We start from the raw sequence: 19,551 nt of genomic DNA, 5'->3' as shown, positions 1-19,551 counted from the left end.
ACATAATCCCATCATCCATGATAACAATATCATGTTTAGTATCATTCTGCTTGTTTCACTGTCAGAATGCTAAAGCTACTATCCGAATTGCAAAATTAGGAATCACGCAATTGTTAAATTTTAAATACTGTGATTAATAAAGCAATTCTATTCAGGAACTATACCCGCCTTTCTGTGGACAGGGGGGACTGACTTTGCTCCCCCAGAACTCTGCAACCCTGGGATTGACCAGGAGGCATCTACTGGGTAGGCAGACTGAAACTTTAAAACAGTGTCTTATCTGAAACTCTGTGCTGTTTTTGGGCTGTCTGCTGTTTCACTGTTTTGCTGTTTTAAGCTGCTGTTTTTAGGCGGCTCTTTTGGGCTGCTTGATGCTGGTTGCTGGTTCTTCTTGCTTTCTGCCATGGTGGAAAGCTTGCAGTTTGCCAGTCTGAAGATATGACTCAGGGCATCTTCTGAATCTGGAGTCATGAGTTGAGGATCAAGCCTAGGAGAGCATGAGAGCATAAGCCAGGAGCTCTCTTCCAGTGGAACCTTTTCAAGTCCGGACCAGCTGACTCACTCATCACTACCAGATTCAGACTCCAGCTCCTCACCCCAGCACAACGGGCTCCATTCTCCACAAGAAGCCACCCCAGGGAGCAAGCAAGTATTCATACAAAACCTCCATCAACTTGCTTAAACCCTGGTGCTTTCATGATTTGTAATTTCAATTGGCAATTCTGAACTAAGCTGTGGTACCGTTGATTTGACTTGCTGCTTCTCAGGTAACAGTCATTTCATCTGTTTATCAGGTTTCTCATACCAACTACCTAATAGATAACTCTGCATCATGCATATCAATCATTCACTTGCCATAGCCTTGGGTACCAGTTTCCCTTTCCCTCTTGTATCTTGTATGTAAAATGTTGTAGTGCTAGTAGCTGTAGTATTAGTAATAAATGTGTATGTATCTAAAGTGAACTTGTTTGTGTTTTCTTGTGCTTGCATCTCAGTCACTTAACCTATACCCTTACAAAATCATATTTACGATTACTAACAATCATAATTCTAATATACCTCTCTTGTGTGTCCAACAAGGAGGACTATTTCCATATTAATATACATACTCTAATATGAGTTATGTCACTGGACAATAATTTCGTTGTTAGAGTTGTGCACAATAATAATTCAAAATTCCCCCCATAAAATCATAAAGATATTTGAGTGCACAAATTCCTACACTGCCATTGTAATGGTTGCTAGTTCTTGTTCTGGGAGATTGCTGTGGTCTTTCTGTAGCTCTGAGAGTTGACTAACTTCTCCCCATGTCACCTTGATCTTGGCCTCCAGCCTCCTTCTCCATGGGGGCGTAATTGTCTTTGTGGCTTATGGTGTTCATCTTGTAGCCAAGCATCTCTAGGATCACTGTTGCTGTGGTGTATATAAGCTGAATGGTCTCAGTTATGGTCTTAGTAGGGATAGTACGTAGTGCTGCATTCACATCCTCTAGCAGACTTTCAGAGGGTACTTTGTCACTTGGTAATTGATTATGGGGGTGCCGGGTGTCCAGCTTAGTCATGATTTTCAATATCAGGTCAGTCGCCCTTGTGGTAAGGGAATCTGTGTCGTAAGGGCTTGTTATTTATATATGTGTGTGTGTGGTGTGTGTGTGTATATATATATATATATATATATATATATATTTAATTTGGAGAACTTGTTAATTTTCAAAAAGCTAATGAGAATAGTGAGCCAAAGTCATAAAGTTTACAGTTTGCACCTACAGTGCATTGAGACTCTCAATGCCACCATCACAATTAACACCTACAGAGTGCCGCCAAATTAAAAGAAAAACCGGTACAGGTCTGAATGCTTGACCCCTACAGTGAGGGGATGTGATGCCTCTGTTATGCTGTTGAGCGCATTTTGCACCTTTATCGTATTATGAAACATTTCTATCCTGATGGGTGTGGTCTCTTCCAGGATAACAATGCCCCCATCCATAGGGCACATGGGGTCAATGAATGGTTTGTTGAGTATGAAAATGATGTGAATCATATGCTATGGCCTTCGTGATCACCAGATCTCAACCCAAATGAACACCCATGGGAGATTTTGGACCGATGTGTTAGATAGCGCTCCCCACCACCATCAAATCACCAAATGAGGGAATACCTTTTGGATGAGTTCCAGAGACTTGTAGAATGAATAACAAAGTGCACCGAAGCTGTTCTGGTGGCACGTGGTGAACCAACACCTTACTAAGATGCTTGATGTTGGTTTTTCCGTTAATTTGTCACCCATCTGTACATGTACTGTATTTGGTTACAAATTTGTGACAGTTTCCTGTACCTTCAGTGTTTCCCCTACCATTGCCTTGGAGGGGTGGCTTGCCCCACCAACGGGACCCACCACCCTTCCTGAAAGAAACAAAACAAAAACTAATGTGACTTATTTTAGCAGGATAGTGGGATCCCGGTAGGCTCATGCATGACAGAATGCACGGAAACCTGATTAATATTTTTTTTACCTAATTTATGTACACTTGTTTCATTTCAGCTCAGTGTAGAGAAATACACCGATATGAACAAATGCCTTACTGCCTGACTATGACAACACTGTCTACACCACGTATCCATGATACGCCACCCCGCAACAACACCAGGGTTTTACCTCCCATTACAACACTTAAGCGCAGTTCCTCAGTGTTTTTTCACAGTACCTAAGCCAAATGAACAGAAAAAAACTATATTATAATATTATTATATTAAACCTGTCAAGTTCATGCAAACTTAGCTACTGGCTGAGACAATACATGCAGGCAGTGAATCCACCTCGGCAGGACAGGATGAGTGACTGATAGTGACTGATTTCTATGTTTTTCATTCTTTCTAAGCTTCACTGGTTTTGATGTCAGGAATATTATTTATATTTCATTGACATGTTAGATCTGTTTCCACTGAAATATTATTAAGTTTCTATAGCCCTAGTAAACATTACTGTTGCTTCTCTAGAAACAATATTTAGTTTTATTTAAAATATAAAATTACATCTAATCCTGTTCTGAATTTATTATTTTTACAAAATAATTTTAAAAAAAACATTTTTTTGGTAGGCCTAATGAACAAGAAGAAAGAAAGGTGCTGGCCAAACACCTGGGGTTTTTGGCCAGTGCCCCCCCCTAAATAAAATTCCTAAAGAAACAGTTGAAATGTTTGTCAGTCAAAGAGAGATTTACTTTTGTATAGTATTCATGATAATCAAGATAAGGATGAAAAGAAAAAAAAACATTACAAAATATAGGTTCTTACCAATTCTTATGATGTCTTTGAAGCACTTATCAACTTCATCATCTGTATTCTCTTCTTGTTCCAGTGCAGGGTTGGACTGTTTGAGAATGATGGGACAGACCAAATCTCGACTGATATCCGCCGTAGGGGTTTTCCTCGGTCTGGGGAATCATAAGAATGGTTTTAAATGCTTGGATGACTATGGATGACAGCATATACCATATATAAAACCAAAGCTGTGATTAACAATTTTACTTGGCATAACTGCCATGCAAATGTACCAAACTTTAACATGAACAGTATGCCACACCTTTACATGTCTGTGGTTGCTTAAAGGAACAACACAGTTCTCGAGTTAGTCTTCAGTAACACATGCCATTTTATGGTACATCCATAGATATCGTAGGAATAACTTTGAGTCACTTGGTTTTTGTGTGTGAGGTGTGTGTGTTAATATCACCCATGGGCCGAAGAAAACATGGCTGCATAACTGATCATATTAGTAAATAATAACCACAGTCAACATGTTTCATTTCACATTTCACAAGAGTGGTAACTGGGACACAACTTAACACAGGCTCAACAGATAAAGAACATTATCACACTGAAACGTCACTGTACAACACAACCACAACATAAATAAATGACAATAAATGACAATAATCATAAATTAGATTACATATATTAACAATTCAGCACAATATTCCACTAGTAAGAAAGTGCTCCCTTTCTTTCAGTGGCAAAAGAACTTTTCCGCTTTCAATGACCCCTCAGAAATGGGAATGAAAAGCTGTCCCTGAACAACGTTTCAGACACTGGGCTCACTATCCATAAACTGGCCTTCAGTGAACATCAAAGGACTTACTCAAAGTCCCTTAAAATTGCTCCGTTACAGTTCTACTCCAACCTAATTAATAACAATCCTGGCACCCTAAGCATCTTTTTTCCACCATAAATCATCTCCTGAAGCCCCAATCATCCTCCCCAATTGAGGCTTCAGAAGAGCAATGGAAGGCTTCGTTTGACTACATAAGTTCTTGCCAGCTACAGGCCTATCTCCAACCTTCCTTTCCTGTCCAAGGTGTTGGAGAAGGTGGTTGCTTCTCAGCTTCAGGACCACCTTAAACACAACAAGCTATTTGAAAAATTTCAGTCAGGTTTTTGTTCAGCAACAGCACTTAGACAGCTTTGCTCAGGGTTATGAATGACCTATTGATGGCAGGTGATGCAGGGTCCCCTTCTCTCCTTGACCTGAGTGCTGCATTTGACAGTGTGGATCACACTCTCTTCTTAGCCTCCACACTACCATTGCGCTGTCAGACTGTGCACTTAAGTGGTTTAAGTCCTTTACGGTAGGACTGCATATGTCTCACTTGGAGGATGCACATCTAGATCGCTCCCTGTCACTGTGGTGTTCCACGAGGATCAGGTCTCAGCCACATCCTGTTTAACTGCCCCAAGCCCTTCTGCAGCCATGTCATGCCTCAGCACCTGTCTTCAGAAGATAAAGGACTGGATGAGCAAAAATTTCCTCTGGTTAACCAGCAGCAAAACTGAAGCTCTCTTTATTGGCACTCCACATCAGGTTCAGTTATGCCCCATACCTCATCTCACCTTTGACGGCCAGGAAATCCCCCTTTCCTCCACGGTAACTAATCTGGGTATTAGGTTTGATCCTCACCTGACTTTTGATGACCATATAAGACATCTATGCAAAACCTCTTTCTACCATGTCAAAAACATCTCTAAACTCCGCCCCTCTCTTTCCCTGTCAGATGCAGAGAAACTTGTCAATGCCTTTATCTCCTCAAGAATGGACTACTGCAATGTGCTTTTCATAGAAAAGTGCATTTGCATCCAGAAGCTCCGGTACACTCAGAACAGCACTGCCAGGACAAGAGTGCAAAAACACAAACACCAATTCTATTTTCATTGCACTGACTCCCTGTCTCCTTCAGGGTTGACTACAAAGTCCTGCTACTCACATACAAATCCATCCACGGACATGCAGCTCCCTACCTACAGGAACTAATCACACAACAAACCTCAATCTGTGCATAGTCTTTACTCATTTCTGTTGAGGTATTTCACAAGGGCAGATGGATACATGACCAAACACTGAGGGCATCATCATCAAACAGCAGTTGAGACTGATGCTGGCTTTCAACAACTTTCTAAATTTTTCTACATTGTCAATGCAACGGACACCTACTGCAGGAGGCTCTGTGGTAATGACCACATCGCCAGCAGCTGTTGTTGCTAAGGATCCAGGTCTTTGCTTCTTCAGGGAAAAGCTGGCAGAAATCAGGTCAGAAATTCAGTGGACTGGAAATGACGCACTGCTTCCTGGTGTCCAGCAGACTGTCCACAAGGCCCACAAACTCCTCTTTGAGAGTCTCAGACTGTTGATTTTTTATGTCATTGGTGCCTGCCTGAACAACTACTGCAGAGGCAGAGTTCTGTTGCTGAAGCAGCTGCAGAGCGATGGGTGTAATGTCCTTTATGTAGGCACCTGGAAAGCAGAAAGTCCAGCCACCATGCACCACTATGTGCTGAACCATGGAAGTGCTGACAACAAGCACCGAGAGTGGGCCCTGCACCTGAGTGTGCATGTCTGACCACCTGGGGCTGGATCCAGGCGGCAGAAAGTGAGGCGCAGTCTGTGGCAGCGGAGGAGCCATCAACCTGCTTGAGGTGCCTGAGTGTGCACGCCTGACCATCCCAGGGACTGGACCAGGGTAGCAGCAGGCGAGGCATGGTCCGGCGGCAACGGAGGAGCCACCAACCAGCTTGGGAGCAGAGGCCCGGTCAGGAGATGGATGGTCATCCTGCTGGAGCCTCACTGGAGAACAAAGTCCAACCCCACCATGCAGGGCTTGAAATTTATTACTCAGCTGCAGAGTGTCAGATGTGCGTGGCTGGAGGGAGCTGCTGGTCAGCTGCTCCTGACCAGGATCCACAGCTCTGAGTTGCAGGGTGTGAAGCAGGCTTGGGACTTGGGTCTAGCTGCAAGAACGCGCCAGATGTCATCAGTCAGGGCCTGGGCATCTGTTAAAATGATCAGCTGTGCATGACAGCAGCAGAGCATTCGGTGGACAGACTAGCACAGCAGGAGGACCTCATCATGGAGAGATATTTGGCCTGTGCAGCAACAGCGGACAAAAAGTCCAGGATAGCTCATCCTTGCTCTGAAGATCCTGTTTCAGCCTTCTGATGTTGTCTTTTAGCAGTGCGTATGCCAGCTGGTGAAGTCCACACACAGCCATAATAATGCTTCAGAGGCCAGCTAGCAATAACAACCAGGCTAAAAACAAACCATGCTAACGTTTCTTCATTGTTCATCAGTTGGGGAGGTTTTTAGCGGAAGCTGAATTTTCTGTAGAGGTCTCCTCCACTCCAAGACAAACGAATCCAGTGATAAAACCCAGTAAAAACACTGAATAAAACAGTTACACTTTAAAAGTCAGTGTTTCTCTGATGCTGTTCAGGGAGTGGCTGCAAGCTGAGTGGCTGCAAGCTGAGCTGCCGCTCACGTTTGCTCAGCTTGTTTCACTGATGACTTAAAATCAAGCTGTCTGATGACTAAAATTATGACTAACTTCATCCAGTTACAAGATATAGCTAAAAACAACCAAGATCTAAAAAGTGCATCATTAAAACTGGATAAAAAAGTGGCACAAATCCTCGCAGTACAGCCACTAATGTTTAACATTGACTGGTTAAGAGGTTTTCCATACCGATGTGTAATGTCAAGGTCTCCATCTTCATCCCGAACTGGTTCCACATTTCCTTCCACACATTCCTCTTCATCTTTTCTTTGGCCTTTCTCTGGGTCATTGTTGTCATGCCTTTCATCATCTGACAAGATCTTGAATTTCGAGATAAAGACTGAATGGATGAATACAGGAAAGTTAGAAAGTGAGAGAAAATCTATACAAAAAAAACATGGAGTGGAAAAGTTACATAAAACATTTGATTTATTCCAGGGCGCCACATACTAATTTTATCATTCCTCATCCATAACATCTTCAATAGGGTGGTTCTCTTTGTCCTTGTTTATGTCAAACTCATCCTTTTGATTTTTGTTGATGCTAATGCTGAAATAATCTATTTCACTGGAATCGTATTGTGAGGATATTAAAATATTATATTATTGTTCTATAAAAAGTTCCTGTCTGAGTGAATGGCTTCTGAGCAATTTTAATCACCATCTGAGAATATTTGTTACTGAAGTTACTGTTTTACCTGAATGAATATTAATATATTAAAAAGTTAAATGCAGTTGATTGCCAAGAGCATTAGTCAACATCAGTTTTTATATGTGAATTTGCATACATTTACCTTTTTGTGATATATATCGATATTAAAAAATATAGTAATTAATATATATTAATAACAATACCAGAAATCCTGAACAATGTGGATCAGAATCTCAAAAGAAATACGTGGAGTTCCATTGGTGAAATTAAATCATTAAACAGCAGTCTCCATATTCTCATTTAAAGCCACTTGCTCATGTGCACGCTTGATTGGCTTATGGCAGTCCCAGACGGGCTCAAGTCAAATATTCAGAATTCACAACTAGCTATGACCTATATCACCCCAAAATACCAGATGTAGCTACTGAATTTGGCACATTTTATTTTTCACAAGCTTCTTAATCAAAATACTGAAGGTCCTAGTTGAAACTATTAAAATGACACTTAAATTATTGATATGATACAAATAAAGGTTTAACTGGGAGTATGCAACTCTTGAAATTGATGTATCCATGTGATTGTTTTAATAGAGAAAATGTATCACTCAGTTAAAGTTGTTTCTTCCCTTACAAAATGTCCTCAACCGAATACAGGCTTGCAGAGAGAACAGAAACCAGACAACAGGTGCATATTACTGTTCAAGGTCTAAAACTAAAACTACAAATGTAATCGCACATACAAGCACACTGCCATGAGACATATACACACCGGGCTGTCCAACTTGGTTGAGGCGTATCATTAAGTGGCGTGCATTGGGCAGGAACAAGTGAACATCTGACAACACACTATTATGATGAAAAGTGATCTGGTCCATGGCAGTGGAGCACCCCTGTCATCTGCCTCCCAAAACCTGGGGAGATTGGGTGCACACAGTTTGAGTACAAACAGGTTAGCAGTTACAACACAGACTTTCAATTCCAGCAGCTTAAGTTATACAGTCCCTCCAGAAATTCACGATCTTGTAATTGCAATAATTAATGCAAGTTCAACCAATCACTTCAAAATTTGTGCCTTGCAATTTCGCAAAATTCCTGTGATTTCTCCACATTACAGGTGCTACTAGGAAGATTTTGACATTGATATGTCATTGAAAATTGATAACTGCAACAAATCCAGTGTACAATTTGGAATGAGCGAGGTAACTTCCGGTTTAATCCTGGGTTTTCAGGGTTACAACAGTGGTTCATCTCTTACCAGGGTACATCACCATGGTAACTTAAGCTGCACACCTAACCTGCTCAGGAGCAGGTCACGTTCGTAATACGTGTATAAAAGCATCGGCTACTGACCAATCAATTCTCTTGGAAAATGGTATCAACATTTGTAGAAGATCCCATGGATCTTGGTGCACGGATTGTGAGAGGGTCTCTTAGTAGGGCTGGAGTGTTAAGAGACTGGGATAACCCTTTGGCTTTCCCTGATGATTTTTTATATGAGATATATAGATTCTTGTCAGAGAGAATGACTTATCTGTATGAGCTTCTTGAGCCGTACGTTGCCAGTGCATCACAATGGAGTCATGCGCTTACAGTCAAGCAGAAAATATGCATTGCCTTGTATTACTTTGTTACAGGTACTTTCATGTATGCTGTTGGTGATACGGCGAACTTGAGTAAAAACATAGTTAGCTTCCATTAAGGGGCAACCCTCATTACTGCAGAGGGCCAGCTCCTCCGCAGGAGTGTACTCCTGTGTAGGAGGGCTCCCTCTTGTCTTCTTTGTTAGGGCATGAGCACAAAAGTGCCAGGTGCCCAACAGTCTATTGTTTTCAAAGGAACCTCTTGTTTTTGTTGAGATTATTGTTAGGGCCCGAGCACCAAGTGGTATGAAGGCCCTATTGTATCTGAAGGTATTATTAGTTTGAATGCTGAAAGCATGCATGGTGTGAGAGTTATTATCTTCGCTCTTTATTTATTTATTTCACCTTTTTTTGGCGTCTCATTGCCTCTGTACAATTTTTCGTATTAACTTCAATATTTACTTGTACATACTAACATGTTTCAGTGATTTTATATAATTTTTTAGATAAAATGCTTAACATATTAAAACATGGTACCAATAGCGTCACCGCTATTGGTACCGGTTTATAACTCATAAACCGTGAAGCCTATCAAAACAATATTTGCATCGTGTGTTCCTTGGATGATGCCGATTAGACTGATATAGGCCACGCCCATTTCTGCCTGTAAAATTTTCCACCATTTTGTATTTTTTGGTAAACACATTTTTTGCTTCTGCTGGTACATATTTCATCAAATTTTCATCAAACAAGGTACATACCATATTTAGATGACCCCAAACAAAACTTTTGAGTTTGTTTTTGGGTATCACTTACAGTTTGTCTGTAATTGGTTGTCAGACTTACCTTAAGGTGTGGCCTGATGCACTTAATGGGTCTCTCTCTACTATTATTATTATTCTAGTATGCCATTGCATATTTGACGGGCTTAGGATGCTTGAAAACTCACAAAAATTGGCACACACGTCAGAACTGGCAAAAATCGCAAAGTTCTGTAGTGACTGGGCTCCAGCATTGCCAGTGGGCTTCATAGCACCCCTAAACGCAGGGCCATTTTGGAACAAAGTTTCTTTGATGTGCATGAAATTCGGTGGGTTCATTGCGCTCATCATTCTCAATATTATACATATTTTTTACATTTTTTTGCCCCAAAGGATGTCAGCCATTTTGGATTTCCTGCGTCAATTTTCATTTTACAAACACATTTGAAGCCTTTAAGATGTGCGAAAACTCATGAAACTTTGTACCTATGTTCGAATTAGTTAGTATTGCAATTAGTATCATTGGGCTTGGGCGTGGCACATCGGCTCTCTAGCACCCCCTAATTATTTTTAGCATTTTTGAGGTGCTGGGGTGCTCGAAAACTCACAAAACTTTGCACATGCATCAAAAGTGGCGTTACTTGATATCTGATATGGGTCTTGGGCATGGGTGTGGCAAAATGGCTCAAGGGCACCCCCTAGAAAATTTCAAAGTCAAATCTCCCACCTTTAAATTTAACGTATATGTACGAAATTTAGTAAGCAGATGCAACATCTCCAGACTTTAACAAAGGATGCTTGGAGCCATACCCTAAGTCCAACAGGAAGTCGGGCATTTTGAATCTACTTTGCATTTTTTTTGCAAAGTGAAGTTATTGACAGGTGTTGTATTTTAACGAACTCCTCCTAGAGATTTAACCCGAGCGACTTCAAATTTAGTAGGTTACATCTAAACATGTTTGTGATGCTAAATTGCGAAGCTTTTTAGTTTTCATGGAAGGCCATTAATGTGGTGTGCCGGACAATTTTGCCCAAAGCATGTTTGGGGCATTAAACAGAAAGTTATTGTAACTTGGGTTTACATTGTCCAATCTGCCCCAAATTTCTCATGTTTGATAAGAGCCCAGGCCTGAACACATCTACATGTCAATATTGAGTCATTGTCATAGTGCCACCTACTGACAACAGGAAGTCAGCCTTACATGACAAACGTCATCTGACTTACATGAAAAGGACAAGGAAGCGATCTCCTACATGCAATGTCCAATATTCATGAAAATGTATATCCATGTCACGCGCCCTCTGGTAAATATATTGCTGTATCGTGTTGCTCTGCAATAACAGCGGTTTGACTGCGGCAGACTTCGTCTGCGGCACACCCAGACATGCACAAAGGAGCGAGGGCCCAATCATCACTGCCTGCAGCTTTAATTATTGCTATTATTATTATTATTATTATTATTATTATTATTATTGTTATTGTTATTCCCCCATGCCATTGCATTTTTGAGGGGCTTAGGATGCTTGAAAACTCAAAAATTGGTACACACATCAGAACTTGCGAAAATTGCAAAGTTCTGTAGTAACTGGGCCAGTGGGCTCCATAGCGCCCCCTAAACACAAGATCATTTTGGGACAAAGTTTCTTTGATGTGCATGAAATTCAATGGGTTAATTGTGCTAATCATTCTCAACATAACTTTTCAAATTTTTTCACCCAACAGGAAGTCAGCCATTTTGGATTTCATGCATCAATTTTCATTTTGCAAACATGTTTGAGGTCTTTAGGATGCCTGAAAACTAACAACATTTGGCAAATATGTTTGTACTGACAAATGCTTCAATTAGTATGAAAATTGGGTTTTGGGTGCGGCATTTTGGCTGTTTAGCGCCCCTTAATTACTTTTAGCATTTTTAAGCTGCTAGGAGTGCTCCAAAACTCACGAAACTTTGCACATGCATCAGACATGGCGTAACTTAATATTGGATATGTCTTGGGTTTGGGTGTGGCAGAATGGCTCAAGGGCACCCCTGAGAAAATTTCGAAGTCAAAGCTCCCATCTTTAATTTTGACGTAGATTTATGAAATTTGGTAGGAAGATGTAGCATCTCCAGACTTAAAAAAGCCTCATGGAGCCACACCATAAGTCCAACAGGAAGTCAGCCATTTTGAATCCACTTTGCATTTTTTCCCAAAGTGCAACCATTTACGGCATTGTACTTAAACAAACTCCTTCTAGAGATCTGACCTGAGCAACTTCAACTTTGGTAGGCTACATCAAAAGGCTTTTTCAATGCTAAATTGTGAAGCTTTGAATTTCATGGCATGATGAAAAGTTATCAAAATCTTTAGTTTTCATTGTTGCCATTGCAACGCGGCGAACTTCAATGTTTCGCCATGAAACAGAAAGTTGTTGTGACTTGAATGTACATCATCCAACCTACACCAAATTTCTCATACTTCATAGGAGTTCCAGCCGGAACACAGTTACATGTCAATATAGACTCATAGTTGTAACGCCACCTACTGTCAACAGGAAGTCAGCCTTGTATGACAAACATCATCCAATTTACATAGAATTAACATGTTGTGGTCTACATGTGATATCCAGCAACATGACATATAATTAGTTGGTGTTCTCTAGCACCATATAGTGGACGCCGGAAGTGATATTTATCTACATGGTGCAATGTCTGATATTCATAAAAATGCATATGCATGTCAGTCGACCTCCACTAAATATGTTGCTGCATTGACGACCCTCTTGTATAGCACCGCCTACTGGCAACAGGAAATTAAGCCTTATGTAGCAAACATCATCCGATTCACGTGAAATGTACAAGTGATATTTAACTCATTGGTGCAATGTCCAATAAGAGCCCAGTACTGAACTGAGTATGAATGCCCACAACAAAAGACCTTCGAATGCGGCCCGCCCAGACATGCGCAAAGGCCTGATAAGCGTTGCTTACAGCTTTAATTTATATCTTTTTCCCGTTGGCTACATTACAGGAGGCACTAAAGCCTTGTACTTGTGCTACTTATAAGATATGAAAGTAAGGCTTTTTACTATGTTGTTTTCATATTTATTCTTTGGACTTGGACTTGCTCCAAAGTCTGTTTGACACCACCAAAATTGCAGCTGAAAGGATTAGGCTAAAACTGTCATATACACCATAAGAACAGATCTAAGTAACACATTAATCTGAAGGCATACGCAACTGTAATTACAGTCTGATCTACTCGTGCCCTAACCTTGACGCAGTGGTATTATAAGCCTCTTAATATACGCATTAACACAGTCAGCGATTTTTTGCCAGCTGTCCTTCCTGCATTTGGCATCTGCAACTGTGTTGCTTTTAGCCTGGATTATGTGTTTTACTTCTTTGCATTTGTCTAATATTATAGTTTGCTCTTCATCTTCAAAATATGTCGCTCTATTGCCAGTAGACTCGCCCATGTTTGTGATTCGTCATATGCTGCAAACACCGCCAATTTTATGTGAACAAACTCGTGGCTAGAATGGGAAAACCTTGGTTGACTTACCTAGTTGATAACCATCGTCGTATGACCGCTTGGCGTGATCACCGGCTTAGTGAAGCCAGATAATGAAAATATATCATGGGTAATGTTATGTTGAACTTGCTTCGTAGTACAAGTCCTGGTTCGGATTCACAGGAGTTCTGCTGAGGGCATTTAAGGCACAAATTAAGCCTTTTCAAACAACACTTACTTCAATAAAAAAAAAACCTTCTCATTTATAGTTAACTAGGCTCTTCAACCCCTCCTCTCATCATCAAAATAAACCCCATGCCGGCTAACCGGAAAAAAACGGCAAAACAGGAAGTGACCGGGTTTATGGGAAATGTGGTTTTATCATAAGAATTAGGCCCCATCCCATGGCCCACACTCACGGAGTGCATCCCAAGTCTCTTAAATTGCATCCACGTTTCCCTCACTTGCGTCTTTTCTTTGTGTCCTAACTAAAATGATAGTTTCCGCGTCCGCGAGTGTTTTTTCCCCCTTAAACTTTATTAACAACATAGGCTATAAAACACAAAGACGTACAAAAGACAAACATCAACAATTTATGTCCCAGGGGTACGGGCAACTGTCCATGGAAGTCCAACAAGGCCCTTCATTCAGAAGTTCAAATCATAGCACCAGCTTTTCAGTCAAAGATGCTTCAATCGTCTGTGAGTCCGCTAGGGTCCGCGTGACGTAAATTTCATCATCAGAGGGTGTGCGCGTTGCTCTGTGCGGACTTCCGCGTACATGCAATTTGTTGTGTCCGCGCGAACCTGTCCGCACCAGTCCCATGGATGTTCTGTGAGAAATTCCAACTCCACTGTACTGTGAAGAACTATAATAGAATGATAAAAGCCATACCAGTCTCTCTGAGGTCAATGGTTAGAGAAGACATTCTGTACACAAAGACCTCTCCGGGGCGGAGGCAGCTTTGCATTGAAGGAATAGACTTTTGTGACAATAAATGCACTAATAGAGTTATTACATATTTGCTATTGAATGAATGATATCCCAACCCAGTTAGAAGGAAATATATTTTTAAGGAATTTGGAGCTGAAGAGGTTAAGGAAATAAGAAATAAATACATCTCATTTCCACTCTCTCCTAAAGTAAAAGAGGCTAATTTCAAAATCTTAAATGAAATTTACCCAATGAATGATTTCCTAAGAATGAGGTTTAACTTAGATATGAATAACTGTGTATTTTGTGAAAGGGAAATTGCAAATTTAGAACATTTGTTTTTCTGTGATTCAGTGCAGTCTTTCTGGAGTGATATGCAGAGCTGCCTACAGTCGAAGGAGATAGAGTTGTCACCCCTGACAATGAAGACAATCAAGTTCGGTGTATTTATTGACAACAGGAACCTTGACTTTGTTCTCAATATTCTATTATTATTGGGAAAGTTTTTTTTAATATATAAATGTAGATATTTCAAAACTAAACCTAATTTAAACCATTGGAAGAATGAGTTAAAACTCTTGAGTAAGTCTCTAAAACTTGTTAATGACAAGAAAGCCCTTAAACTTTTTTCATTATTAAAAAGATTTAAGTTGATTTGAAATAGCCCTGCTTTTTGTGTACTGGATTTTTTTACTTTTTAGTTTTTTTTTTGTTTTTTTTTTTAAATTTTTTTCATCTATATCTTTATTTCAGAACTTTGTTCTGTTATTGTTGGTTTCATATTATTTTGCTCAACCTGAGACAGAAGGACATGAAAAAGTGCCTGTTTGATTCAAAATGTCAAAAAAAAAGAGAAAAAAAAAAAGAATAAAAATAAAAAATAAAAACAGTCCCATGGATGTATGACCTGTCCGTGCGGTCACAACTCTGTTCCTGTAAACGGCGACCAACTGCGCACGTGTGGAGCGCGTCCTCCAAGCAGACCCCAGAAGGTATTATAAACAGAACCGTCCTTAGTGTCCCCAGCTGTCCGTGTGCGAGTCCGCTCGCGAGTAGGGTGGATGCATGGAGAGACGCCAGGGAACCAAGCGAGGAGCGAGGAAACGAGGAAATATGTTTTAGAGAAATGAGACGTCCTTTCTGTGAAGCGACGTCCGTTTCTGATGACGGCGGCAGCTGATCACAGCACATATGTGGACTCTGCTGAGCTTGGTTTATGCTCGACGCACTGTCTCCGGCGAGAGGATGCGCGCGCAAGGTGCACAATTTTCACTGCCAGAGCAGCTGTTTCCTCTCTGCAGCCTGGTAACTGTTTGACAAACACCTGCACATGAATAAAAACCTGCATTCTGTTTTTATACTGTGTACTATATATTGCTCTTTTTTACTTGTCACTTTATTTTAAACTTAGGACTTTTGTCCATGTTGGGATCTTGTGGGAATGATGACTCTTTTTTTTTTTCCAATCATCTGATTGGTCAGTGGTCGGAGTGTTGACAGGTTGTGATCCGATCTTCTGAAGTTAACCTGCTATGGAGCAGGTTAGCAATTCAGCACAAGTTACCATGGTGATGAACCACAGTAAGAAGTGAACCAGCGTCGTAGGACTGAAAACCCAGAGTTAAACCTGGGTTACCTCGCTAACCCCAAATCCTACTTCATAGTACAGGCCTCTGATGTTCAAATCACGGAGAGGAAACATTGCTGACCTTGCAAATGCCTGAATATGATTTTATATCACTCATAATTTCATAGACTAGACTATCCATCTGATTAATTCAGTTTATGGTTTATGGAGTTCAATGAAACTGTGGGATCAGAAATATTCTTAACCATATTTTGATGTATTTTCTTCAAAATAAAAACTCCCCACCTAGGTTTCGACACCAGAGGCTTGTACTATGAAGCATGATTTGAGATTAGTGAGGTAACTTCAGGTTTAACCCTGGGTTTTCAGTCCTACAACAGTGGTTCACTTCTTACTGGGGTACATCACCATGCCAACTTATGCTGAACAGCTAACCTGCAGGTTATGTTCAAGATAATAGATCAGCGGCTATAAAAGCACTGCCTACAGACTAATCAGTTCTCTTGGAAAATGGCATCACCATTTGTAGGTGTGGGGATCGGTGGCGGACTGTGAGAGGATCACTTAGAAGGGCAAGAGTGTTCAGGGACCAGCAAGACCCACTGGCTCTCCCTGACAATCTCCTGTATGAGAGATACAGATTCTCATTGGAGGGAATGAGGTATCTGTGTCAGCTGCTTCAACCATATATTGCAAGCACGACACGTCGGAGTCGTGCGCTTACAGTACCACAAACTGTATGCATTGCACTGCAGGTCTTTGCAACCGATATTTTTTTGCATACTGTAGGTGACGCAGAGAACCTCAGCAAAAATACAGTCTGCAATGCTATTCATAAGGTGGAGCTACTGGACGTCGTCGTCATGTTCCCTGGCCACTTGCCCACACAATCCATAAAAGAGATAGCAGGTAAGTTAGAAATTAACCTATTTGACAACTTGATCTATAAATAACGTAGACCCCATGACATATACTCTTGTATATTAAATGCAGCCTACTCCTTTCATAGGGTTCCCCAGAGTGATTGGTGCCTTAGACTGCACCCATATACCCATCTCTGCATGTCAGGCTGAGAATGAGGTGGATTATGTAAATCGCAAATCATTCTACAGCCCTAATGTTCAGGTAAATCTTGCAATGGTAATGTGCAATGGCCATTTTAAAAGTGCATATTAATAGGAATATCTTGTCTCAAATTAGAATTTAAGTTCTACATGTTTTTATTTTATATCAATATATATTTATATATATTTATATCAATATTATATTTTGTTATGTTCTTTAAACTGCACTTTGTGATACTGATCCTGGCAATATTCCTTTTTATCTTCAGGGCTGTTCAGTGGAGTGTCGCTGGGTGACAGGGAGTACGCCTGCCAGCCCTTTTTGATGACCCCCTATCCTGACCCTGTTGCAGGCCCACAAAGTCGTTTCAACATGGCCCTTACCAAGACCAGGGTCAGGATTGAGATGATATTTAGCATACTCAATCTGTCAACCCAACTGGTCAAAGCAGATGGCCGCCCCCCGAGAGCCAGGTTCTGCTTGAGGTTTCTTCCCATTAAAGGGAAGTTTTTCCTTACCACTGTCACCAAGAGCTTGCTCATGGGGGAATTGTTGGGTCTCTGTAACTGAAAAAGTATGGTCTTTTGTTGTGATTTGGCGCTATATAAATAAAACTGAATTGAATTGAATCGAAAATTGAATACTGAAGGCCCACTTTAACTGCTTATGTGGGCTCAGGGTGGCCCCAGACTGGGCTTTTAGGATTATCTCGACCCGTGTAATGCTACAGAACATAGCTACCATACAGAGAGAGAGGGCCCCTCCTGTCAGTCTACAACCCCCTGATGTGGTGGACCCCATCACCCTTGACTACCCTACTGGCAGGGCTGTGAGAGAGGCCATCACACAGCAATTCTTTACATAAACAGACAAGCAAGCCTCTTTTTCTTTTCATTTAGTCTTTATTCACTCTTATTTAATGAGGCTATTTTTTGCTCTCCTGTTCCTGAAAAAAAAGGGGGAATACATTTTAGTTAGACTGCTTCCCACATACTGGAAGTATACTTTACTGAATTACCTTCTTTTCTTTTCATCTCAATTTCTCAACCTTGAGTTTCACTTTTTTTTTATCATGTATCTTTTGTACTCAATATAATGCTTTTTGTACTCAATATCCAGCTCTAGAGTCCTCTTATAGAGAGACCTCACATTGTCTGCTCCAACCTGAAACAAATAAACACATACAGTTGCTTTAACAGTTATATATTGTCCCTTTGCAAGGCTCACTTGAAGAAGGTGCAAATGTCACATTTGACTACACTGTATAAATTAAGGTTAATTCATTATCACTTGTGATTCTCCTGGCCTAGAAGTGGAGGCCACAGGCTCAGGGGGAGGAAGATTTCCCTCTTCCTGCAAAATCATCATAGCAATGGATGCAATTGATTCATTTCAGGATAGAGAGCACTTGAAGCAGTTAGTAGTCCCATTTGCAGAACACCACCATTAGCAAGTAATTAAAGATAAATCAGTTACAGTTGTGTGTGTCCACATTTGCACCATCTGTACTAAGATGGGTAAATTGAAAACTGAATAAAATTGGTTACAGAAGACTAAAAAGTGTACCGTCAACACTCTCTCTGAGCAGACAGACACTGTCTCGTCATCTAGGGCATGGAAAATAAGACATGTAAATGTAAATGTTAATCTATGATCAGCAACCACAGATGACATTCCAGTGTGTATGACAGGTTGCTTTCACTGTTACCTCTGTATGAGACAGTGTGTAAGTGGGTGGTGGCAGCGACACCAATGTGTCCCCATCAACTGCAGAGAAAGTAAACACAAGTTACTTACTCCCACAATAATTAGTACATTATAATTGTGTTTTATGAGCAACCCAGTAGTCTAACATTGACTAATTGACACATACCCTGTACAAATGTGGCCCGTTGGGAGCAGCTGCCACTTCCACCAGGGTCTGAAGAAACACCTCCCTCCACTCCTTCCATTAATGGGCGACCCTCATTATTAGAAAGGGCCAGCCCCTCAGCAGGAGTGTACTCCTGTGTAGGAGGGCCCCCTCCTGTCTTCCTTATCTCATTCTTTTTCCTGTTGGCTGTGTAGGAATTTGTGCACTCAAATATCTTATGATTTTATGGGGGAATTATGAATTATCATTGTGCACAACTCCAACATGAAATTATTCGTCCAGTGACATAACTCATATTAGATTAGGTATAATAATGGGAAATAGTCCTCCTTGTTGGATACACAAAAGAGCAACACAAAATTTAATTACAGTCATATCTACTCGTGCTTTAATGATGGGGCAGTGATATTATAAGCCTATTAACTTATCCATTCACACAGTCAGCAATTTTTTGCCAACTTTGCTTTCTGCATTTGGCAGCTGCAACTGTATTGCTTTTGGCTTGGATGATGTGTCTATATTCCTCGTATTTTTTTCAATATTATAGTTTGCTCTTCATTAGTAAAGTATGCTGCTCTGCTGCCGGTAGACTTGTCCATGTTTATGATTGGTCATATGCTTTTATGTGAACGCTCTCAGGGCTAGATTGTGAAAACCTGAGTTGACTTAACGAATTGATAACCACCGTCATGTGACCGTTTAGTGTGATTGCGTTTGTCAGGGTAAGTGAAGCCAGATAACGAAAAGATATCCTGGGTATGGTGAACTTGCTTCGTAGTATAGGCC

General features: G+C 40.8%; 2 protein-coding genes across 5 annotated transcripts in view; one reads left to right on the top strand and one right to left on the bottom strand.

Annotated features, from left to right (window-relative positions):
* mettl22 (methyltransferase 22, Kin17 lysine) overlaps window positions 1-13,813 on the bottom strand; it is a 51,737-nt gene extending 37,924 nt beyond the window's left edge. For 2 of the 4 annotated variants that reach the window (XR_010924316.1, XM_067571407.1), the window contains exons 1-4: window positions 13,358-13,813; window positions 8,240-8,381; window positions 7,010-7,160; window positions 3,294-3,433 (exon numbers count right to left, since the gene is read on the bottom strand). Coding sequence is in view for 3 of the 4 variants with exons in the window: in XM_067571407.1 (XP_067427508.1) it covers window positions 3,294-3,433; window positions 7,010-7,160; window positions 8,240-8,345 (397 nt within the window). In the remaining variant the exon portion in view is untranslated. The remainder of the gene's footprint in view (window positions 1-3,293; window positions 3,434-7,009; window positions 7,161-8,239; window positions 8,382-13,357) is intronic. The other 2 variants (XM_067571406.1, XM_067571405.1) reach the window with 2 other exon arrangements.
* A 1,087-nt stretch (window positions 13,814-14,900) lies between these two features.
* Window positions 14,901-17,832, top strand: LOC137168665 (putative nuclease HARBI1). The gene is made up of 4 exons (XM_067571409.1): window positions 14,901-15,544; window positions 16,617-16,736; window positions 16,837-16,952; window positions 17,161-17,832. The coding sequence occupies exons 1-4, from the start codon at window positions 15,403-15,405 to the stop codon at window positions 17,215-17,217; spliced, it is 435 nt and encodes a 144-aa protein (XP_067427510.1). The 5' UTR covers window positions 14,901-15,402; the 3' UTR covers window positions 17,218-17,832.
* The last annotated feature ends 1,719 nt before the right edge of the window (window positions 17,833-19,551 follow it).

The sequence above is a fragment of the Thunnus thynnus genome, chromosome 17 (genome assembly GCF_963924715.1).
Source record: "Thunnus thynnus chromosome 17, fThuThy2.1, whole genome shotgun sequence".
NCBI classification, from domain to species: domain Eukaryota; kingdom Metazoa; phylum Chordata; class Actinopteri; order Scombriformes; family Scombridae; genus Thunnus; species Thunnus thynnus.
This window is presented reverse-complemented; position numbering and strand designations above follow the sequence as displayed.